This window comes from Diabrotica virgifera, chromosome 8, assembly GCF_917563875.1.
Source record: "Diabrotica virgifera virgifera chromosome 8, PGI_DIABVI_V3a".
In the NCBI taxonomy this organism is placed as follows: Eukaryota; Metazoa; Arthropoda; class Insecta; order Coleoptera; family Chrysomelidae; genus Diabrotica; species Diabrotica virgifera.
The window spans coordinates 161062655-161089028 of record NC_065450.1 but is presented as its reverse complement, the minus strand read 5'-3'; the positions used below and the strand labels follow the sequence as shown (position 1 = coordinate 161089028).

At 31.6% G+C, this 26374-nt stretch overlaps 1 protein-coding gene across 2 annotated transcripts in view; it reads left to right on the top strand.

Moving 5' to 3' along the window:
• LOC126890528 (uncharacterized) overlaps positions 1-26374 on the top strand; it is a 512073-nt gene that overhangs the window by 116806 nt on the left and 368893 nt on the right. For both annotated transcript variants that reach the window (XM_050659532.1, XM_050659531.1), the window contains exon 2: positions 12177-12471. In XM_050659532.1, coding sequence (XP_050515489.1) covers positions 12426-12471 — 46 coding nt within the window. In that variant the 5' untranslated portion in view covers positions 12177-12425. The remainder of the gene's footprint in view (positions 1-12176; positions 12472-26374) is intronic.

The window sequence follows — 26374 nt, the reverse complement described above, 5'->3', positions numbered from 1 at the left end:
AGATTGGCTCACAGTCAACTAATATCGCGGTAAAGACACCGACCGACTGCTCTCGTGTTACATTATTTTGATCAGGAGGCCTTACCTATTCTTAATAACTAATATCAGCTGAATTTTTAGTTATATTTCTGAAATATTAGTTTTTAATGTTTTTTTCTCATTTACTTCAAAAAATAAAAGACAAAGTAAATATGTATAATGAAAGGTTATACTAGGTACAGTATGATTATTTAATATAAGAATTATATAAAATTGTATTAGGATCTTTAAAAATGAAAAATGAAGGTACCGTATATATACATAGAAATTATAATTTGCATGGAGAAGTTAGCACGTAAACCTTTACACTGTGAGCATGAGCCGATACTGCTTCTCATAGAGCTCCATTAAAATATTAATATCTTGGCTAAAAATAAACTTACGAACATTTTCATAAGCTCAAATTTTTCTTTTTTAGTTCTTCTATCTTTATTGTTAATTAATTATGGCTCAAATTTGCTTGAAACCCTTATAAACCAATTAATGTCCAATTTTTAAAAAAAATTATTTAACTTCAAACGGGTATAACTTTAAAACAAATGAAGACAAAGTAATTTACGAACTTTGTTTGGAAGCCTATTAGCCTATTAACTTTAAAATAAGACCTTCTAAGGCGCATTTGCATGCGTAGAAGCCGAGTTACGATCGATAAAGCTTCGAAAAATACTTATTTTGCAATTACCAATTAGCATTGTGCATTAATATTCCCATATCTTGAGTTCTAATTATTGCATTTGAGTTTATTAAACAATTTTTTCTTCGTTTTTTTATAATGAACAAATATTTATTTGAAACATTTTTTTGTGTCTCGTTTAGTTTATGAGTCAGAGCGTTATAAACAATTAAATTGTTTATCCTGGAAATTCGTAATCAGCAGCCAAAATCCATACGAAACCATTGAGTTTGTCCATCAGAATTGAAAAGGACACGGTGACCTCTATTTGGCGCCTAGACTATTAGGAAAACAATGAGTTTTAACATTTTTGTAAACATGTGGACGGTGAACATGAACATAATATATTATGCATCTGTAGGTGTAATGTGGCATTTTGTGACACTGATTTGTTGTCACAACTCGTTATTTTAAAAATGTCGTCAATTCACGTCGTGTCACGTTACAACAATGTAAATTAGACGTCTATAGACGTTCTGTCCGCCAACATGCTAAGTTTAGTGGTGTGTCTAATACTTAAGTAAATTCTTAAGGGTCTGTTTTTAAACCAAGAGGAGTAACTTAAATTTACCGCCCCGTAATGCTTCTTTTAATTGGTTCAATCTCAGGAAAGTTTACTCCACTGTTATGAAATTTTGACTCTAATGAAATTTATTAAATTGTTACACTACTGGCATTTCATAGGATAAGTTTTATAGTAAATTTTTTGTGTTTTCTGCGTTACACGTCTTTAGCGACGCATTAGTATAATGTAACATGTATGGTCTAATCAACCAAAACAGAAGATATATTTAGTGATTTTTTTGTGACTTTCTTGGGTGTGAATCTGTCTTTTTAGTTTATTCCTCCCGGTTTTAAGTCAAACCATATATATAACAGCACTGCATGCCTCAAGGGCCCATGGCTTGAAATTTTTCAACTGTCTTTCTCCACTTTATTCTGTCCAGAGCAGCTGTCTTACAATTTACAACGCCTGCTATTTTTAGATTCTCTTTGGCTGCTCCCAGCCACTTCTTTCGCGGTCACCCACTTTTTCTTCCCTCATTCGCCCATCGGTCCGCTGACATCCTTTCCACATGTCCCAGCCAGCTAAGTCTACCAGTTTTAACCATACTACGGCTGATTACTGGCTTCCCAAACAGTTGTTGAACTTCCGCATTTGTCCGTCTTCTCCATTCGTTCTCTCCCACTTTCACATCACCGAAAATCTTCTTCAGCACGCTCTCTTCCTATGTTTTCAATGCATTTTGTTCTCTCTTATTCAGAACCCAATACTCACTACTATAGAGTACTGTAGGTTATATCACCATACTATATAACTGCAATTTTGCTGCTCTTGAGATAAGATTATTTTTTAAAAGTTTGCTTAATGCTCCAGCTGCTCATCTTCCCCTTGAAATTCTTTTTCCAATTTCTGGATGTTCCTCTTTACAAAACAATATTATTTTTCTTCGTTATCTATTCTAATTTTCAAAACCTGTTCTTCATCTAGTGTATCTCCCATTTCCATAAATTTTGTTTTATGTTCGTTAATTGTCAGACCGTACTGCTTATCTCTTCTTTCAAAAAGGTTAAAAACTGCAGTTCTCTTTTTGTTTTTGTTATCAATACTATATCTTTTGCAAAAACAAACCATAGTGTACTTAATTCTGATCCCTCAAACTCATCTACTAGTTTTAGTTCTTTACCATATATGCTCTTAATGTTCCACGCTCCAATTTTCGAAATGATTTGCTTATTTTTCTTACTTGATCTGCCTATGTATTTTGTACTTTCTCATTTTTTTTTATTTTACTCGTGGCCATTGTCATTGCCAGGCTTTCTTCAGTGTTGCCTTTATCATATACCTCGTTTTTTGGGACAAATTGTCTCCGTTTTTCCGACTTCTGCTCCTTATCCACTAACTCCCGCTTTTACATCCAAATACCGGGTGTCCACTTATATTTTCCCCAAATTTAACTGCCTATAACTTCTAAACGGCTCAAGATAGAAATATGCGGTTTTCGATGAAATGTTTTATTTTAGTAAAAGTTTTGTCTGAATGGACTGAATTTTTTATATCGCTTTCAAATACGAAAAGAAAAATGGCGGATTTTTGAAAGAAACGTTGTTGACTTTTTTTTAATGGAACACCCAGTATATTTTTTTGTAAATTGAAAGAAAGCTCATTCACCTATCTAGCGGTATAAAGTTTTTTAAAATCGGTTGTCAAATCACTGAGTAATTAATTTTTAAAATGAGAGGTGCAACGTGGATATCACATACCTAAATAACATAACTAAGCAAATTGATATTATGTTATGTGATTTCCACATTGCATCTCTTATTTTAAAAATTAATTGCTGTCATTTGATCACTGATCTTAAAACAATTTATATCGTTGGATAGGGAAATGACCGTTTTTTCAAGTTTCTAGGTAAATGACAATTTTTTATGTCACTTTTAAATAAAAAATGGCGGATTTTTGAAAAATAACGTTGTTGACTTTTTTTATTGAAACACCCAGTACATTTTTTTGTAGCTTGAAAAAACGGTCATTTACCTATCGAGCGATATTAATTTTTTTAAAATCGGTTGTCAAATGACTGAGCAAATAATTTTTAAAATGAAAGATGCAATGTGGAAATCACATATGTTATGTTATTTAGGTATGTGATATCCACGTTGCACCGCTCATTTTAAAAATTAATTACTCAGTGATTTGACAACCGATTTTGAAAAAAACTTTATATCGCTGGATAGGTGAATGACATTTCTTTTAATTTACAAAAAAATATACTGAGTGTTCCATTAAAAAAAGTCAACAACGTTTTTTTCAAAAATCCGCCATTTTTCTTTTGGTATTTAAAAGCGATATAAAAAATTTAATTCATTCAGACAAAACTTTTACTAAAATAAAACATTTCATCGAAAACCGCATATTTCTATCTTTCGCCATATAGAAGTTATAGGCAGTTAAAATGGGGGAAAATATAAGTGGACACACGGTATTTTAAAAAATGCCTTACTTTATAGACCTAATATACTTTCTCTGTTTTGTCCACATATAATTACTATTGTTAATCCTTAAAAATATCTTAATTATGCCATTAAAGTATAATAAAGGTTAATTTGTATTTCACGTTTTCCACTGTTCTTTGTGTTCTAGCCAAGTTAAATTTAGTATTCAGTTTTACAGTTTGCAGCACAAAGTGTGTTTAAGGTCTCTTAGCTCGAGAGAATAGGTAGCACGAAATTATTTAGCTAAGCTCTAACATCTAACAGGCCTTTTCAGCACAGCGGTTTTGTTTTTGCTATTTAAACGAATAAGTGCCCCAACTTTGGCCGAACAATTTTCTTTTATAAAAACATTGTACAAACATACTGGGAATTATACGGTATGCGAAAATGTAAAAGCATTGTGGTAATAAATAATATTTGAAAAAAAAGTATAATTCGCAACTACTTTAATACTTTTATATTATATAATATATATAATATAAAAGTAAGTTTAAAAAAGTAAGTATAAAGTAAGTATAAAAGTAAGTTAGGAAATAGTTCTTTTCCTAACTAATCGATAGCGTAGTTCGGGCAAGCAGTCGAGTGCAGGGAAGACACTTTCCGCATGAGTTAGGAACAATATTTTTTCTAGGGACGTACGTTTGGAAAAAACCACACAAATAGAGTTATATTAATTTTTATTTAGAATTGAAAATACACAAATTAATTCTTTAGCAAGGTTGTCAAAACCAAACTTTCAATATAATGGGTAACCACGACGACGATATTGGTTTACATGACGACGATCCAAAACCATTCTAATTGTCCTGACCTGACTTTTAAATATTATGTCAAAATAATTTTATTTCATCGAATTATCGGGTATAATATCAAAAGAGAGTGAGAATAAATTGAAAATAATGCGACAGTTTTTTGAAAATTTGTTGTCTGGCAATAGACACGAGAGTGCGCAGGGCTCGAGTGGCTATTGCCCAATGACAACAAATTTGAGTAAAAATGAAGCATTATTTTCTTATTTATTCTTACTGTCGTGTGATATTCGTAAGATTATTTTTTAATACGTATATTATGGATATTTTCTTAAATGTGACAGTTGTCAAAACTAGGAAACTGGTTGCCATTAAACAGAAACAATCTACTTAAAAAAATTCTATCGGTAATTTTCTACCGTAGGTAATTCTCAGTATAATTTTAATCTGATTGGACCGAATTAAACACGTGATCAAATATCTTACTATACGATTGGAAGTTAAAATCATCAAAAAATAATCGCGCTAATTTCATTAAAACATGAACACAATAAGATAAATTTGAAATAAATTAGTAAATAATATCTAAATATTAATTTATTGCATGCATTATAATATATTATAATGCCACATTACAAGGTATTTTACTTTTCCGCACGCTGTGCGGGAAAATTTACTTTTACGCACGCCGTGCGGAAAAGTGCAACTTTCGGAAACGAAATGCGTGCGTGAAAGTGGCTCCTTTAGCACGGCCGTAGAAAAAAGCTATTTTTTACTGTAAATGCCAAATTTTCATTTTAAAAATAAAAAATATAGAATAAAAGGAAACTGTTTATATAAAATATAAAGAAAACAAATATAGAGAAAACGGTCAACACCAAAGTGCCAATTAATATCTGCCTTTATAGTCTGACCAGATTATCGGAGAATAGGCCATTTATGGAAAAAGTTTTTATTGCTGGAATCGAATCTTATGATTGTATATTTTAATAATATAGGTACGCAAAGTCCGCAGATATTGTGCTATTTTTTTATAAACGAAATGGCGCCCCCAATTAGTGTTTTTTTTTTTCAAAAATTGCTCTATAACTCTGAAGATTCTAACTTTACACCAAAAACACCCAAATAACACGACGAACATTTTCCTAGGAAAATGCGGATTTTCCCAACAAAATCTTTAATTTTGAACTAAACTTTTAGGTAAGTAATTATTTAAAAATAATTAAATAACTTGGACACAAAATATTTTTTGGTGTAGATTAGATTTCCAGAAGACGGTGAAAAGTTAACGAGTAGTTTAGCAACAATTAAATTGACAATATTGACAAATGACATAAATTAACCATTTATTTTCGTATAAAAAACACTCTACCTCTCTAACATACTTTACCGAATTGAAATTGGACTAATTGAGCGGCCTCAAGAATGTTTTAAACCCGTGTTGAGCTGGCCCCCCCCCACTTGCAAAAATTAAAAAACAATTAGCCCTGATTTATGAGCTATTTATGAGCTCTCATATTCCGCAAACTAAAAATTTTGAGCTCGTTCCACCGAGCAGGAATTTAATACCCTAGTGGGGGGGGGCTGAGTCAGTCCCCCCCACTACTTAAAAATAGGAATATTGAATCGGTTTTTGCGGCAGAATTACGAGCTATTTATGAGCTCTTGAAATTATATAGTTTCGATTTTTGAGCTCATCCCCTTCACCCCCAAACAACCCTTTAATTGATTTAACTTAAGAGAAAGATGCTGAGAAAACTTAAAATATATCGTATTGCGGATATAATTTCTATAGCTTATATACTCTAAGAATAAACTATTAAATTAAGGGCATTTCGATTATTGAGCTACAACCCCTTCGCAAGAAAACCACCCTATCTTCCCGGCTTAAAAAAAGTTGTACTTAAAATGCGTTAAACTAATTATTTGGCGACTACATATCATTTAATAATTTATAAGCTTCCAAATTACGCGCATTTAGATCAGTAAATTGCAATTTATTTTGTATAGTGCAGTCACTGAAGGTAAAAATCAAAGATTACCTTCAATTTCGGTGAACCTTCATCGATTTTCACGAAAATTGGTCAGTGGTTAGAGGATACGTCAAGAAACAAAGGTGACATGGTACCACCTTGCGCCTTTATCCTGAGGGTGGATACCGCCCCTTCTCGGGGGTGAAAATTATTTTATAAAAAATAACTGCACAAATCAATAAAAGAATAAATTAAAAGCAAAATTTATTATATAAAGTTAATAAAATAAGTCAATACTTTTTAAGTTATTAAAGATCAAAGATTTTAATTATTTGTGAAAAAAATGCATGTTTTGAAGAGGTTTTTTGTAAATCACTGAGAAACTGTAAGTTTTTACAAAAAAGTTAATAGTAGTTTAATTCGTATAGCTTATATTCTAAGAATAAACTCTAAAATCACGCGCCTTTCGATTATTGAACTACAACCCCTTCGCAAGAAAACCATCCCATATTCCCGGCTTAAGAGAGGGTTGTACTTAAAATAATTTAAATTAATTATTTGTCGACTATATATTGTTTAATAATTTATGAGCTCGCAAAATATACGCATCTCAATTATTGAATTGCCATTTTCTTTCTATAGTGCAGTCACTGAAGGTAAAAATCAACTATGACCTTCGATTTCGGTAAATCTCCATTCATTTTCACGAAAATTGGTGAGCGGATTTTGATACTATCAACTTTTTCTGGATCTTATTTTTGATGGGTATTTCTAAGTACTTTGACAAGTATTTATTACCTAAGTGTTATAAAATGCATCTTTTTCCCGTTATTTAAGCTTGAACCCTTAGATTTGAACAGTCGCGGAAAAAAATATACATTTAATTACCAATAACTTACTTTAAATTAATATTAAAGGTTTTTCAAGTAAGCAATTTATTATATTTTTTATTAGCTTCAATTTTAGTGATGAAAACTTTTTTGTAAAAACTTACAGTTTTTGAGTCATTTATGAAAAATCGCTCTAAAGCATGCATTTTCTTTCCAAAAATTAAAATATTTGATCTTTAATAACTCAAAAAGTATTGATTTATTTTAATCACATTATATAACAAATTTTGCTTACAATTTGTCCCTCTCTCGATTTGTGGGGTTATTTTTAATAAAGTAATTTTCACTCCCGAGAAGGGGTGACATATACCCCAGGCTAAAACCCCACGTTGTTATTGTCAATTCGTGAAAATACACGGAGCTTTACCGAAATCGAAGGTAACAGTTGATTTTTACCTTCAGTGACTGCACTATAGAAAGAGAATGGCAATTCAATAATTGAGATGCGTATATTTTGCAAGCTAATAAATTATTAAACGATATGTAGTCGCCAAATAATCAATTTAAATTATTTTAAGAACAACTCTCTCTTAAGCCGGGAAAATGGGGTCGTTTTCTTGCGAAGGGGTTGTAGCTATATAATCGAAAGGTGCGTGATTTAAGAGTTTGTTTTTAGAATATAAGCTATACGAATTATACTACTATTAACTTTTTTGTAAAAACTTACAGTTTTTCAGTGATTTACAAAAAACCTCTTCAAAACATGCATTTTTTTCACAAATAATTAAAATCTTTGATCTTTAATAACTTAAAAAGTATTGACTTATTTTATTAACTTTATATAATAAATTTTGCTTTTAATTTGTTCTTTTATTGATTTGTGCAGCTATTTTTTATAAAATAATTTTCACCCCCGAGAAGGGGAGGTATCCACCCTCAGGGTAAAGGCGCAAGGTGGTACCATGTCACCTTTGTTTCTTGACGTATCCTCTAACCACTGACCAATTTTCGTGAAAATCGATGAAGGTTCACCGAACTTGAAGGTAATCGTTGATTTTTACCTTCAGTGACTGCACTATACAAAATAAATTGCAATTTACTGATCTAAATGCGCGTAATTTGGAAGCTTATAAATTATTAACTGATATGTAGTCGCCAAATAATTAGTTTAACGCATTTTAAGTACAACTTTCTCTTAAGCCGGGAAGATAGGGTGGTTTTCTTGCGAAGGGGTTGTAGCTCAATAATCGAAATGCCCTTGATTTAATAGTTTATTCTTAGAGTATATAAGCTATAGGAATTATATCCGCAATACGATATATTTTAAGTTTTCTCAGCATCTTTCTCTTAAGTTAAATCAATTAAAGGGTTGTTTGGGGGTGAAGGGGATGAGCTCAAAAATCGAAACTATATAATTTCAAGAGCTCATAAATAGCTCGTAATTCTGCCGCAAAAACCGATTCAATATTCCTATTTTTAAGTAGTGGGGGGGCTGACTCAGCCCCCCCCACTAGGGTATTAAATTCCTGCTCAGTGGAACGAGCTCAAAATTTTTAGTTTGCGGAATATGAGAGCTCATAAATAGCTCATAAATCAGGGCTATTTGTTTTTTAATTTTTGCAAGTGGGGGGGGCCAGCTCAACACGGGTATGTTTTAAAGTTATAAACATTTTTTTGGCTTATAAACAAATAGAATATTTAGGATAAATAGAGCCAATAATGAAACCAATTTTGTCGCAAATTCCTCGGTAGAATGCAGTAGTTTTAGGTTACCCATACTAAAAGAGGAAGTCAATAGAAAGAAAATACGCGATTAGTAAGTCATTAACATATCGAGCATAGTACACAATTCATATTTAATATTACTTTTATATCCATGTATCATTAATATTATTTATAATTTAAAATAACATACATATAAAATCAGAATTTGGTGTTAATTTTAAGAGTAAATTGAATGTAAGACCAAATACTTAGCAGGTCGGGATAGTATCATGAGCTTTTTTCCTTTTTTTTTTGTTTTCCTCGTATTTTATTATGGAACCACTAACACGAGAATTTTACTGTCACCAATGCATGTGGTTGTCTTTTTAAAGACAGATCAATTTTCTTGAGTCAAATTTGATTTCATGTAATCGAATGAACTATCGATATCAATATATCAATAAAGCCGTCCCAGAAACGCAACTCATAAATATTGGAAATACCATTTTAAAGTCTTCTACATTAAAATATATAATACACATCTGAATTGCCGATATGAATGAGTCAGATTGAATTAAATTATTATTAGAAGAATTTTTTTACTGGGCAACAAAATTTTTGTTTAATTTATTAATATTTTGTATTTTAATAACGACGTCCCAAGTGGACGTCAAAACGTCAATAAAATCATTTTTTAAGTTAAATTGTGGCTTATTTCCCAATTAGAATAGTAAATTACATAAATTTCACAAGTAAATACACTAAGCATCAAAATTAACGCACCACTTGACCATAGAAATTACACTATAATAAAAGGTATGGTAAAAGGAAAACGATGCATTTAAATTCTGGTGGTCGAGGGGTTAAATATATTTCTCATGCTTCCTTAAAATACCTTAGTCGTCAATTATTTTGAACAATATTTCGCTTAGTTTTAATGCAATCGACATTTTTATCAGTACCCATTTTAAAGGTATTTTCAACCACCACAAAAGAATTATACTCCTAAAATCGAAAATTTTTCTGTTAATTTAGTTGATCACACTGATTTGAGCATGCACCAAAAATAAATCTATTTTCACCTACCATATCTCTTTTTGTATTATAACTAAAAGATTTATGAAGAAACGAGTGTGTTCAGTTTTTCATAAGCTATAAAAATATTTTATTTATTTTTTCCTTAGATGCATAATTATTGTTAAGGTATTCGAAAACAAAAACCGTCCGGAAAGGGGTGAGAGTTTTCAATGAAAATGGCAAATTTTCAACCACACATAATTCAATAATTCCAAAAAAAATATAGAAGAGTTTTTGCTTAAAATTAGGTTCCCTAGACAAATCCGTGGTTATTTTGACCAAAAAATTTTCCGCCCCCGAGAAGGGGTGGGAACTACCCCCAAGATAAAAGCGCACATGGGCATAGTTAGACTTTGAATAAGAAAATAAGTAGAAACTATTTCCAAAATTTCATTAAAATCCATGCAGTAGGATGGATTTCGAAGCCAAATACCCTCACTGTCTGTACTAAAAATCAAATTCTACCGCTTTGATAACAGCCACTAAAGAAACAATATTTATACAGAATAATTTGTTACCCACTAAGCTGTATTAATATTAAAACAATAGCATCAGAACTTATTATCGACTTTGAAAATATAATGATTAACAAAGACCGAGCTTTGAACACAACTTTGGGCCACACACTAGCATTAAATCAACTCGGTTCATGAAATATGAATAGGATTCGAAAACAATGGCAAAGAGAACGGTTCGGAACTAATGTAATACCACTAATTAATGTGTTCATTATGTATGTTTTGTGAAGACTACTAGAAAATAAAAGTTTGTTTAGAATAGGTTCGCTGATTCGAAAATTAGGGATAATGTGGATAAGAGATATCTGAAATCTTATATAAAAATGTTCATAATATGCAGGGTGTAACAAAAATACAGGTGATAAATTAAACTACATATTCTGGGACCAAAAATAGTTCGAATGAACCTAACTTACCTTAGGACAAATATGTACATAAAAACAGTTACATTCCTTTAAAGTTACAAAATGAAAATTGATTTTTTCGAATATATCGAAAATTATTGGAGATTTTTTATTGAAAATGGAGATGTGGCATTCTTATGGCAAGAAAATTTTAAAGAAAAATTATAGTGAAATTTGTGCATCCCATAAAAATTTTATGGGGGTTTTGTTCCTTTAAACCCCCCCAAACTTTTGTGTACTTCTGAATTAAATTATTATTGTGGTAGCATTAGTTAAACTCAATATTCTTAAAATTTTTCTGTCTCTAAGTATTTTTTCGATAAGGCTTATTTTTTAATATGTTAACATAAAAATTTTATGGGGGTTTTGTTCTTTTAAACCCTCCAAATGTTTGTGTACGTTTCAATTAAAATATTACTGCGGTACTATTAGTTAAACACAGTGTTTTTAAAACTATTTTGCTTCTTTGTATTTTTTTCGAGAAGGCATTTATCGAGATGTGGCTTTTTTTAATATAGTTCAAAATATACCTAAAAATGTAAATGGTTAATAAATTTTCATATTATTACCAAGTCTCCATAATCGTACTTAACCATATACAAATATGTGGTGTATTTGAAAAATATTCAAAATATCTCGCTAAAAACTGAATTTGGAAAACGTAATAAGAGGTAAAAAAGTCTTAAAAACAATCGTACTACAACAATAATTTAATTGGAACGTACACAAAAGGGGGGTCTAAAAGAACTAAACCCCCATAAAATTTTTATGGTTTGTCCAAATTTCACTATAATTTTTTCTTAAAATGCTACTGCCATAAGAATGCCACATGTCCATTTTCAATAAAAAATCTCTATTAGTTTTAGATATACTGGAAAAACTCAATTTTCATTTTGTAACGTCAAAGGGCTGTAACTTATTTATGTGCACATTTGTACTAAGGTAAGTTAGGTTCAATCGAACTATATTTGGTCCCAGAATATGTGATTAAATTTATGACCTGTATTTTTGTTACACCCTGTATATATTACATATTTATATATTAGTTTATGTGTTCTTTATTTTATACGTTTTAAACTGGAAAACTAAATTTAATATACCTTAATACTCACTAATCTAAACACAGCTCGTCTTTTGTCAAACCTAATTACACCAGAAAGGTAGACGGTAGTTTCCACGTTCATTTGACGTAGTATGTTTATTTTTCAGGTCCTCTTGAATTAGCTGCCGCTCAGTGAGAAACCGCCTTTTCAACCTGTCAACATAATTAGGCAGCTCCTGATATTCCGCCTCATCTAACCAGGGTATTGTAAATGGCGTCCGTATCTCCGACACATGTCGCTGAACTCATTAAAAATAAAAGTTTTCAACGCTGCGACACAAATGTCAGCGATGAGTGTTTTTGAAATAATCTTCTTTTAATTGGCGGAACGTGGCTTTGCTCGAGGATTTCCACAAATGGAGTATTATCTGTGGCTACTGATATACGCTTGCAACATCTGTGGTAAGAAAAGGTTTTGTTTAATATCTACTTTTTGCAAAAAGCCTCTCATAATAATATTTTTTTTATACACTAACGCTCGGTTTCATAATCAAAGTGGACTTTACATTTTAAGTTGGTAGCTTTATCCATGCAATTCATATGGGTAATGTCAACGTTAAAGTGAACTTTAGTTAACGTTCACTTTAAGTTGATTATGAAACCGGGCGTAAGGCCTATTTCATAGTTTACTACTTTAGTCGTCACGACAAATGGTCGGACGACCGTTTATCGTGCTCATCGGACTTTCACACTTTACGACAGTATTCATCTTATTGTCGTAGAGAGCACATGGCGTAGAATGAATCTGGCAAACATTTATTATTTACACATAACATATTATTTATACGTAGAAAAAGTTCTTTGTATATCTGCAGATGTGATGGGTGCGTATTTAAATTTAGACAAATGTGCCGGTACTATTTTACAACAATATAATAAATTTGGGCTTTCTAATAAAAAACACTTTGTAAGAATGAACATACAATTTTTATTGTATGTTCAATAATAGACTATAAAATAAAATACAAATTCCAAACAACAAATAAAAATTAAATTCTTTTTAAACAAACCGAAATCTAAAGGACAGAAGTACTATAGAGCTCTATAGGTCCGAAAACATATTGTTGGTAATAACCCTTAATCTGAGATTTCTACAATTTGCAAGGCAAACAGACTGATAAATACACACACCCAAACTTATATGGAAGCATTTGATATTTCTTATTATTTTGTGCGGATTTAAAAAAACGAACACACGAAGTCAAACAATATTTATTTTAAGGCCGTTCCTCGCGATTCTGGGCATATCTAAATTTCAATGTAAAAGTTTAAATAAAATAACGCTAAAACTATGGCATATATTGAAATAATTCTTTTTTTATATGAAAGGAATTAAAAAGTTCTAGTGCTCTATTTGTTATTAAATTTTTAAATTGTTTAAACAATGTGTGTTTTTTATTTTTTTTTGTTTAAAATTAACGTAAAAAAATTTAAATACAAATACGTCACTAGAGAATTTTTCCCACTTTCCGAATCTGTTTTTGTTTTTAACATAAAGTGTAACACAAAGCACCTATTTTGTTTAAACTTTTTAAAAAATCTCAAAGTTCTGCTAAAATTTATCTCGCTCAGTGATCACAGGCTATCCTTGTTGTCGATATCGAGCAGTCCGCAAGTCGACAGGTACAGAGACCCTCTCAGTAGGGGGTACCTATCTTGTAAATAGATAGACTTTTGATAAAATTCCAAGATTTTTATTATAATTTTTATTTGAAAACACCATCTACAGAAACATTACACATAATTCTATGTTATATTATTTTATTTTATCGATCTGACTGATCGTGATACTACTCAAATTCTTATCATATAAATATAATTAGGTATGTGCGTCCATAAAGTAACGCATAAATTCATTATTAGCCAAATAAACCCCCTATTTTTTTCAATTTTTATATAATTTTCAAGTTATATAAATTTTTTTTATAAGAATTGAAACTCCTCTGCTTGCACCTTTTTACCATTTTTTTGTTTCCGTGAGAACTATATATTCAATTTTAGATTTTCCATGTCTTTTACTCCCAGTCCATGTTTGTTATTGACTCACTGTATATTCTTGCTTGTCTTCTTCTTCTTTTTTTGTATAAACATGACTGTCTGTTTTTTAATGTGCCTCCAGTAAGTTGTGGTTCCATCGTTTTCGTGGTCATCCTACTGATCGTCTTCCTATTGGGGAACCATCTCTCGCCGTCCTTACTACTCTATTTGTTGCTATGTGGCTTACGTAGTCATTCTATTCTACTCTTGTGCTTCTTACCTAGTTTTTAATGTTCTCCACCTTACATCTCCGCCGTATATCTATACTTCTAGCTCTGTCCCATAGTTTCTTACCATCGATTTTTCGAAGGGTTTTCATCTCCTCTGTTTTGAGCAATCTTTATGTCTTCTCTGTCTTAGGTCGTGCTTCTGCCGCATATGTCATTACTGGTCTGACGACTGTTTTGTAAATTCTGCCTTTCATTTCTTTTCCGTAATTTTTATTTCTCCACATTGAGTCATTCAGGCAACTTGCGGCACTATTTACTCCATTCACTTTATCTCCCACTTGTTCTATTATCTGACTCTTCAGCTCTAATTTACATCTGGATTCCGTCTGATATAACCACGAATTTTTCATTTTTTTTTGGAAATTAACATGTTAAATTTTTTGGTGGTTATATTAAATAGATGCAGTATACGTTGTAAATCTGCATCCGTATCGTCTGCATATCACATTATCTTATGTTGGTTTTCTCCCACTTGGTATCCTTTTTTAGTTCTTACTTTTTATTAATATTTCATCTATGATCAGGTTGAATAATAAAGGACTCAGTGAATCCGCCTGTCTTATCCGATTGCCAGCTTCAATTGGGCCAGTTAGTTCATCTTCTACTTTTACTTTTATTGTGTTGTTCTGGTTGATGTTTTCGATCGTTTTAATTATTCCTAGAAGTACCTCTATTCAGTATAACAAATGTGTAACGCCCTTTAATTTTACCGTGTTAAATGGCTTATTAAACGAAACATAAATATCCGGTTTGTTGTATTCTAATGATTTCTTTTGAACTTTCCTCATTATAAATATAGCATCTGTTCATGATCTTCCCGACCTATAACCTTATTGTTCTTCTGCTAATGTTGCAATTCTGTATATTCCATGCTTCTAAATTCATTATCCATTTTCATTGCCGATTTATTCTATTTATTCGGTACCTTGTTCCGTCCCTTGGTTTGGGCTTATGTGTAAGTACTATTAATTTTTTTGAGTGGTGGATCACCGATTCTCCTCAACCCCTAACCTGAAGGGCCATGTAATTTATCCTCACGGTTTTATTCCCCTAGACATTCCACCTTTATTTTTGAATATGTTCATCTGCTCCTCTAACCATTGTGACCTATTTGTATTTACCTGTTTTTTGGATATTGACATATTCTTCATCTGTAACCGTAGACAGTGGCTTTTACATATACTATCAACCGAAGTCAGCTGAACCTTGCTTTTTTTTCAAGGTAATTACTTCCCTCTCCTCTCTTTATCCGGTTTGGGACTGGCAACATAATTGCTAACCTACTCAGTTCACTCAGTAGTCATGTAGGAAGAGATTTGAAATTAATTTTATTAATTATAATCATAGACATAATTTTGGGTGCATGTCACCTGAAAGGAATGTGTGTATTCTACGGCAGAACCCATAGTGAAAGAACCTACAGTCTCTAGAGCAATCCATAAATTTAAAAATCACAAAGCCAAGAACCGACACTATATTCAAAATGTTTGAAAAATTGAGAAGACATTTTGGTACATGCCTTTCAAGAGCTGATTTGCCAAATTTGGAAAAAAGAGTATTTGACAACCTCCTGTAGAGAGAGTGTTATCATTCCCATACACAAAAAGGGTGATAAAATCGATTGCTCAAACTATACACGTATATCACTTATCAATACAGTATACAAAGTATTTCCCTAATACTATTGAAACAATCTTATTTCTTTTTTATTTTGTTTTTGTTTATTTATTTAGCGTATGGATTTTTACAGTACGATAAATACACACTTATATACCTATATGCAAATACTAAAGTAGGATGAATGATCTCAAAATATATCGGCTATATGTACATCATTTTGTTAAATTTGTTTTATTTAAAAATTTACAATCATAATCACGTTAATCCTTTCATTGTGTAGGTCCGAACCTTTCACTCCAGGGGGTGTATTGTATAATAGAATTTTTGAACTGGGGTTGAGGAAACATCAGATTGACGTAAAGAGTATTACTTCATGAATAGATTTTGTTTTGTATTGAAAGAAATTTTTGAAATAGAGATATTTTACAGTTACATTATTCAAGGATGGGCCTTAAAGCAATTTAATAACAAATACATAACAATTAAATAAAACAATAAAGTATTTAAACAACAAATTGGGACTAGTTGTTTTAAAGTCAATAGCATAAAAAATTTCTATGTAAAACCAATAATGTTTAAGTCGCTTTTATTTTTTTTTTGTTTTTTTTGGTAGTCCATGTTATCACCTGTAGTCCGTATGCAAGCTTCAGTTTGCGTCTGCATGCTCCTAATCAAATTATCGACATTTTATTGTAGTAGGTTGCTTCGTTCTTTAAGAGCAGCTTGTACTAGCCGTGGGGTGTTTTGTGGATTTTCCCGGCGAGCTCTAATTTTTTTTTAAAGCATATCTTATAAATACTCTATAGGGTGAAGCTCGAGTGAGCAAGCAGGCCACTCCAAACAAGGGATACCTTCTGCTTCAATGACGTCTCTAGTCACTCTAATGGTATGTGGAGGTCCATTATCATGCATGAAAATTAAACTTTTTTCTGTTGCACCTCTCTAGAGCCTCACTACAAGTTATCAACATACCCATGAGCAGTTATTTGGATGAAAATTAAAGGAGTTATTTTACGGATCACAATTCCTCTGCAAAACTTTATACTTCGCCTTGTATATTTGTGAACAGATCTTACAGTTTTCGTTCTTGCTTGTCTTCCTCGACCTCCTCTAAGTTAACGATTTCGTGCGTCATCTGATTTTACACAAATCCTGACTTTTTCTGAAAATAGCATATTTTTTCAATTCACAGTGTTCCAGTTTTGGTGGTGAAGACACAAATTTAGGCGAACAAGCTTGTGCTGCCTGGATAACTGGGGAACTTATAACTGTCTCCTGCTGTATACTTCTTGGCACGACCTCTTCTTCTTATCGTTTCAACTGAAAAAGTTACACCTATAGCTTCCAACAGCTTGCCTTTGGAGCTGCTGGTGAGAAATGGTTAGGTGTCTTTCAGCTGGTTGGATAATTAAACGATAGTGGCGAGCCGGTTTTACTTTTTGGAGACTTTCCCTTGCTTTATTTTTAAGCTTTCCTAGCTCCCGCTACCTAGCATAGGTTTTGGACAAAACTCTTTCTGTTACGCCTATCTCTGCAGCTATGTCCCTCTGAGAACATTACTTGCTTCACAAGACCAATAATCTTTCCCCGTTGTAAGTTCTGTAACCCCACATGATGCATATTTTTGTCTTTGGACGCAAAAGTTAGTTTATTTATTTTCGTTCAATTTGCAACTCCAGCAAATACTCTATACCGTACCGAGCTGTATTATCTGATTGTCTTATCGAATTGTTTATTTTCAATAAAAACCTTTATTCTTCACGACCATAAGAACTTTTTTCACAATAATTAAATATTATTTTGAAATACATGGTGATTTCATATAAGTGTGGGTGTGTGTAGTAGACATGTGAGCATCTAAAATATGCTTAAAAAATTTTTCCTTCCTAGTATTCAAAATGTTAGTAAAACTAAAGTAGCCAGAGAAAAGAGAAAAGAAGTGGGTAGACCAGACCCCACTGAAGAGGTCTGGAGGGACAGAAATGGACGTATGGGGATGGTGGATCATCTCTAAACCGAAATGAAACATAAGCTGTTTTAAGTTTTTATTTACTCATATTTTGAGTACACGGAATTAACTTTCGTTGGAATTTTTCCTAGACAAATAGACGGAACGTGACTGCATATTGTAGAGTCCTTTTAGTCTCCTTTAGTCATCGTTTCCTTTAGACACACCTACATAATGAATTTAAATGTGTACGTAAATAAACAAAATTTTCGTCATGAAAAAAGGTAGCATTATTAGCTTGTAATACTCATTTTTAAACACCGTGACCCGGTATTTCCTGAGGAAAAATGGAATTTCCGGGAAGGATCCATTAAGTTCTTAAGTATAAGAATGATGACGATATAATTAGACATACAAATGCTTTGCATCATCATTCTTAAATTGGTATTTGTTTGTTAATTCTGGTAAAATAAAAATATTTGAAAATGTGAGAAATTTAATACATCTAATGGATTTAGTTCTAATGATATTGGTCCGTTTTTATATTTGTTCACCACACGGATCTAAATAAGTCATTGGCATCCAACGACACTTGTAGATAAACAACTTTGGCAATCTAATTATGATAAAAATATTATTGAAATTATTAGCGAAGGTAGAAATACACACTCAAACTTATATGGAATCATCTGATATTTCCTACTATTTCGCGCGAATTTAAAAAAACAAACACACGAAGTCAAACAATATTTATTTTAAAACAATTTATTAACAAATACATAACAATTGAATAAAACAATAAAGTATTTAAGAAAAAAATTGAAAGTAGTTGTTTTAAGGTCAATAGCATACAAAAGTTCAATGTAAAACGAATAATGTTTAAATTGTTTTTATTTATTTTTTTTTTGTATTTTGTGATAGTCAGTGTTATTACCTCTAGTCCTTATGCACGCTTCAGTTTGCTTGGGCACGCTCCTAATCAAATTATCAACATTTTGTTGTGGTAGGTTTTGCGATGCGGTGTTTTGTGGATTATGCCGGCGACCTCTAATTTTTCTTTTAAGCATATCCCACAAATACTCTATAGGATTATGCTCGGGTGAGCAAGCAGGCCACTCCAAACAAGGGATACCTTCTGCTTTAATGATGTCTAGGGAGCGGATTTTATGCTAAATGCATATTGCATGCATATTTCGCATATTTGAGCACTTTACTAAATTTTGCATATTTTTAAAGAAACATGCATATTTTGTGCATATTATTTAAAAACATTTAAGTAAAAAAAAATTAAATTTTTTAATTCGACACAAAATATTTCCCCGCACAGGCTGTCGTATCTATTAATTCGAGAACTACCTGAAAAGAGACGGTTCATTCACTGCCTTTTCATTTTTTCTTAGAAAATACCCGATCTTTACACAAAGAACTTTATAGTGCTTGTGCTTATCTTATAGAACGCCGTTATAAATTGATTGTAGGATGTTAAAATGATGAAGGATGGTTTACCGGGAAATCCGAATTTTATTTACTTTTATTATATTTAGTACAATTTGTATCACAATATAGTAGGTACCTATAATTCTGGTGATTCTTTTAAATCCCCTATTGTTAAGAGAATTTACACATTTAACCATAGATTTACGATTTTCTAACGGAAATTGAAATATTCATGTTTTAGATCAGATCCCGTCTTTAAACGGCTTTAAAAATTTGGAGGACATAATAATATATGCGAAATTTTTAATGGAAATTTTGAAATTGATTTTGGTGCAGAATTTTCGTCTTTAACAAGTTATTTTAATGCGCCCCAATTACTTCTGTTGAAGGTGAAAGGAGTTTTTCAAGTTATAAAAATATTTTATCTGATCAAAGAAAATGTTTCCTCGTGAAAAATTTGGAAAAACACATTGTAGTGAATTATAATCGAATATATATATATATAGTGATATTGTTGTTTCATTTTAAATAGGTAACTATTGGTATCAGTTTTTGTAAAAAATGTGAATAAATTGCATTGTATAAAAAATAACGATTTTATTTGAAAGATAATAAATAAGATTGCCGCCCCCCTGTAAAAGAACCCCCTAGAATAGAATAGATCAGAAAATTTGTGGTTTCTCGAAATGCGCATTTTTTGAATTTTTGTGCATATCTTGCGCATATTTCGTAATCTTTTACTGCATATATATGCGCATATTTCATCAAAATTGATCGCATATAAATCCGCTCCCTAATGATGTCTGTAGTCATTCTAATGGTATGTAGAGTAGAGGTCCATTATCATGCAATAAAATTAAATTTTTTCCTGTTGTACCTCTCCAGAGCCTGACTACTGGTTATCAACATACCTGTGAGCAGTTAAAGTTGATTGGATGAAAATTAAAGGAGTTTTTTTACGGATCACAATTCCTCTCTAGAACATTACACTTCCCCCTGTATATTTGTGAATAGATCTGACAGTTTTCGTTCTTGCTTGTCTTCCTGGACCTCTAAGTAGACGATTTCATGGGTCATCTGATTTTACATAAATCCTGACTTTTTTGAAAATAGCACATTTTGTCAATTCCCAATGTTCCAGTTTTGGTGGTGAAGACACCAGTTTAGGCGATCAATCTTGTGCTGCCTGGATAACTCGGGAACTCATAACTGTCTCCTGATGTATACTTCTTGGTACGAACTCTTCTTCTTATCGTTTGAATTGAAAGAGTTCCACCTGTAGCTTCCAACATCTGTCTTTGGAGCTGCTGGTGAGAAATGCTTGGGTGTCTTCCAGCTGATTGGACAATTGAAAGATCTTGGAGAGCCGTTATTACTTCGGACGACTTTCTCTTGCTTTATTTTTGAGCTTTCCTAGTTCCTTTTACCTAGCATAGGTTATGGAGAGAACGCCCTATATTACGCCTAGCTCTACAGCTATGTCCCTCTGAGAAAATTACTTTCTCCACAAGACCAATAATCTTTCCTCGTTGTAAGTTCTATAACCCCACATCAGGCTTATTTTCGTTTTTGGACGCAAAAGTCAGTTTATTTATTTTCGTTCAATTTGCAATTCAAGCAAATAACCTATACCGTACCGAGTTGTACTATCCGATTGTCTTATATATTCGTTTATTTTCAATAAAAATCTTTATTCTTCTCAATGACAACAAGTTTTTTCAAAAGAAATAAATATTATGTACTATGAAATACTTGGTGATTCCATATAAGTTTGGGTGCGTATAGTATTAGTCAAAGTCGATTTAGGTTCTGTTGCTAATAAATTAGTCGGTAAATGAACATTTTTCCAAAGAAAATCTAATAGCATATATTCCAAATTATTAAAAAAAAGTCTCTTTAGTGGAACAGATACTACTTTAGTTGAAAATACACTGCTCAACACTAGATCAAATAATCCTATCGAAAATTTCATAGAGTTAATAGGTTAGTTTTGAGGGTAAATTAATTCCCGATTATATTTTTAGCAACAATATTGGATGTTCATTTAAAATATATGTTAGTCGTATTATGTTCTCTTTCAATTGTCTTCGATATGGTAATTCAATAAGCTTATGTACCTAAGTCAAAAATTTTGCAAAAAATGCGTCAATGAAGGAAAAATTGATTGGCCTGAAAAATTTATTAAATTCTGCATTTATTGTAAAAATTACAATACCGAGTCAGTTTTTAAAAAATGTCTCAAATAGTATTTAAATCCAAAGGAAAGTACGGAAAGCATGGCCAACGTAGATATTTATTAATAAAAAAGAGTCCCAGATAGAAAATTTATTATTAAAATAATAATAAATAATTATTTAAATCTTAACCTTTTATTGGAACCCCTCTCTGGTAACATCCTTAATCTCTGACTTTTACAATTTATAAGGCAAGAGACGACGAATAAAGAAAGAGAAAAGGACTCTACAATATGCAGTCACATGCCGCTTTTATTCGTCTAGGACAAATTTTCCAAAATAAAGTTCGTAATACTCAAAATCTTAGTAAAGGTAAAAGTGAAAATAAAAAACAGCTTATGTTTCCTTTCGATTAAGAGGCGATACACAATCTCCAGACAGCTGTTTCTGTCATACGACTTCCTCAGTGGAGCTGCGTGTACACCTCTGAATCAAAACGAAATCAATCTGTCTATTTAAGTGGAATTTCAAAAATAGTATAAAATCCACTTTTAGGACCCTGTAGTAATATTTCTTAAAGAAAAGAGGAAAGTCTTAGCTACAAAATTCATTATTAAAATAATACTAAATAATTACATATTTAAAACTGAAACTTTTATTGGAACCACTTTCTGGTTTTTTTGTAAAAGTCTCAGATTTTTACAATTTATAAGATCATAGGCGACGAATAAAGAAAGCGAAAAAGACTCTACAATTCTACAAAATGCAGTCACATTCCGCTTTAGTTTAAAGAAGACGAAACAGGTTTTTAAAATCCATGCTATTCCAGTTTAGTCGAAAAAACACATTAGCAACATATTACCGATTACACAGAATTCCCTCTATTAGAAAACTCTTCCAGTAAACGTTCGAATTCTAGCACTGCTCATAAAAGTTATAATAATAAATATAGAAGATTTTACTCGCCCCCATAGTTAGCCCTACTGTTCGTAGAGAATGCAATAACAGCGCTTGTGTCGCCGCTTCGCAAGAACGTAGGCATTAGTCAAAATTTGACCAAATTGACATATTAATGCAGTTCTACTGAAAATAAAAGTATCTATCGCGTGAATAAAGACCTACAACGTTAATAATAATGGTCGCTAAGATGGCACCAAGCGTCTATATTTGTTTGGCGCGAAAGTAGTTAAATAGTTAACATTTTCGTATGGATATGGACCCAAGTTAGTTATGCCGCAGACTTAAAAGCAATTTGTGTGTATACTTCTCGTCAAGAGCGACCGTTCCTATATTTACGATTAGTTTTTGTGAAAATTTCTTTCTAAAATAAGGACCCTTTTTATAGTTAGGTCAGAGTTTTAACGAAGTTTAAGTAAATATTTCTCAGGAAATAAGACTCAAATCTAATAGGGGTTAACAAAATGACAAATTCAACAATTATCGCACTTTGTAGATTTATCTAGTGATTACAGCTTGTATTTAGATATATTTAACAGAATTTTATAGGTAATTCTTTTAAACTAACAACTTTTTCGGAGTTATGCCTATAATTATATGTATAAAATTTTAAATGCCTCTCCCTTAAAATCGCCTTTTTGACTTAAGCCTACGTTCTTGCGAAGCGGCGATATATAATTCAATTTGGAAACCCTGAACACCTTATTGAATTTAAAAAAGTTTATCAGCTAGCTTACAGCTTCACTCAAAAAATTGATCAAAAAATTATCCTGGATTATTTCATTCATAGTAGATTCTGACCAATATAAAGCTGCAGAAATCTTAATTAAATTGGTAATTTTTGATAATTTCCCGTCGTCAGGTATATTACGTCAGATGCCCTTCGTTGCTACGAAAAAATACATTCAGTGACATTAATGAAAATTAATGTTTTAAAAATTATAAAAGTGATGACTTTTAACCGTGAAATATTTATAACAACTGTGTGTTTAATTGTACTAATTTTGTACTTACATAAATAAATTACAATAAAATTTTGGTTTTGAACAGTTTTATTCATGAAATAATCGCAATAAATTGCACTCGATCTCTAAAATTAATATAGAATTTTTGCCCTCGTGATACTTCGACAGAATTTCACTCGCCTTCGGCTCGTGAAATTAAAACTGTCAAAGTGTCAGTCGGAAAAAATTCAATAATTTTAGAGCTCTTGTGCAATTACTACTGATTATTTCATTTATAGGAGATTCTGACCAATAGAAAGCTACAGAAATCTGAATTAAATCGATAATTTTTGATAATCTCCCGTCGTTAAGTATATTACGTCAGATGCCCTTCGTTGCTACGAAAAAATACATTCAGTGACATTAATGACAATTAATGTTTTAAAAATTATAAAAGTGATGACTTTCAATCGTCAAATATTTATAAAAACTATGTGTTTAATGGTACTTACATAAATAAATTACAATAAAATTTTAGTTTTGAACAGTTTTATTCATGAAATAATCGCAACAAATTGCACTCGACCTCTGAAATTAATATAGAATTTTTGCTCTCGTGACACTTTGACATAATTTCACTCGCCTTCGGCTCGTGAAATTAAAACTGTCAAAGTGTCACTCGGGAACCATTCAATAATTTCAGAGCTCTTGTGCAATTACTACTGATAATTTAGTTTTGCCTCAAATGTAGAATATAATGTTAATATATACAAAATTGAACATGAAAACAAAATTAGAGATATTGTCGTTATAGTCCATGTGGTGAGACCGCTCCCGTCTGGAAAAATTTCTGATTCGGTTTCATTGTGGATTCCTATTCAAAAATGTCCCCTTTAAACAAATCTGAAGGGTGCCGGGCGGAATTTTTGGGCAGAAATTGTGTAAACAATTTTTTTAAACAAATACAAAAGATCACGTTTTTTTGCCCCGGAACATATATTTTAAGTTTTTTTGGTCATTCTAAACAAGAAAGGTATCGTAAATTTTCTAAAAAATTGATAGTTTTCGAGTTATAAGCGATTTAAAATCTGAAAAATGCGAAAATCTGCATTTTCCAGGCCTAAAAACTCATATTTAAATTAGTATTTTTGAGGTTACGAGATACTTAAATTGAAGACTAACCATTCAGCTTCAAGATTCTGAAGAGTGATCGCGTCTAAACTTAATTTATACCGTTATTTTTTAATTGTAAAATATGTGTGTTTATCCGATTTTTTTGCCGGTACGGCGAGCTCTATTTCAAAAATTTCCTATTTTCCTCCGAAAAATATTTTTTCTAGATCCTTTGTTTTAAAGTTATAAGCGATTTAAAATCCGAAAAATGCCAAAAAACGGATTTTTGGATTTTAAATCGCTTATAACTTTAAAACTATTAACTTGTGAGAAAAATGTCAAGAAACTTATTTTATTTAAAATATACCAAAGAATCTAGAAAAAATATTTTTCGGAGGAAAATAGCAGATTTTTGAAATTGAGCTCGCCGCACCGGCAAAAAAATCGGATAAACACGCATAATTTCCAATTAAAAACAACGGTATAAATTAAGCTTACACGCGATCACTCTTCAGAATTTTGAAGCTGAATGTTTATTCTTCAATTTAAATATCTGACGACCTCAAAAATACTAATGTAAATATTTTTTTAGGCCTCGAAAATGCATATTTTCGCATTTTTCAGATTTTAAATCGCTTATAACTCGAAAACTATCAATTTTTGGAGAAAATTTAAAAGATACCTTTCTTGTTTAGAATGACCAACAAAACTTAAAAATATATGTTCCGGAGCAAAAAAACGTGATCTGTTGTATTTGTTTAAAAAAATTATTTAAACAATTTCTGCCCAAAAATTCCGCCCGGCACCCTTCAGATTTGTTTAAAGGGGACATTTTTGAATAGGAATCCACAATGAAACCGAATCAGAAATTTTTCCAGACGGGAGCGGTCTCACCACATGGACTAGTAATATTTTTGCATAACTTCAAATATTTAAAATTATAAAATAGAATATTCGTTCTCTAACTGCGAACCGATTGGATTAATCTCCATTAATTACTAGTTAAAGAACGTTTTTACATATATCTTTTATCGGAAACTTGGTTCAAACCATCTGATATTATTTTCTTCCTTAACGTGCCCATATTTGTTAACAAATTCAATTCTAGCCCTTAACTACTAACGTGGATGTTTCATAACGTAGACTCTAACAAGCAGTATGTTATACCGCTTCCTATTCTTTGTTTTCAATATGAATTTGTCTTATATCACTGTATTTGATTTTTTACATCAACTAGGGAATTATTCATCAGATCTGTGCTGTAGAATAAAATGCTGTTCCAAATAAAATGAACTTAATTTTTTGAAAACTATGAACGCTGGCAAAATATTTAAAAATGGCGGAGGTTCTTTAAAAATCCTTTATAAACTGAATTACAAAAAAACTTGAGTACAGTAATCCCTCGTTATCCGCCGACTCATTAACCGCGGTTTCACTTATCCGCGGTTGCGATATTTGTTGAACCTTTAATGAGAATATTTTATTATTTTTATATATTTTTTATAATTTGACCAGTCGCGTTAAATTACTGCCACTGGCGCTTGTTCTTAGTAGTTATATGTACTACACGGGAATTAGGTTATTGTTCGGAAGGTTTAAAATACCGGCGAATATAGACGCTGATCTCAGCGTCTTTATTTTTGTTGATATGGTAACACTATTTCACGGCATGGTACAAGAAAGTGGAAATTTATTGTACCATGATTTCACACATATGCAATTTCATCATATTTCTTCCTATGTACTAATATACATATCCAAATTATTGGTATTATATTATTATGTCATATTTTTCTTTGGATCGTGGATCCCTCGCCAACCACCATTTCACCAACCGCACCTTCC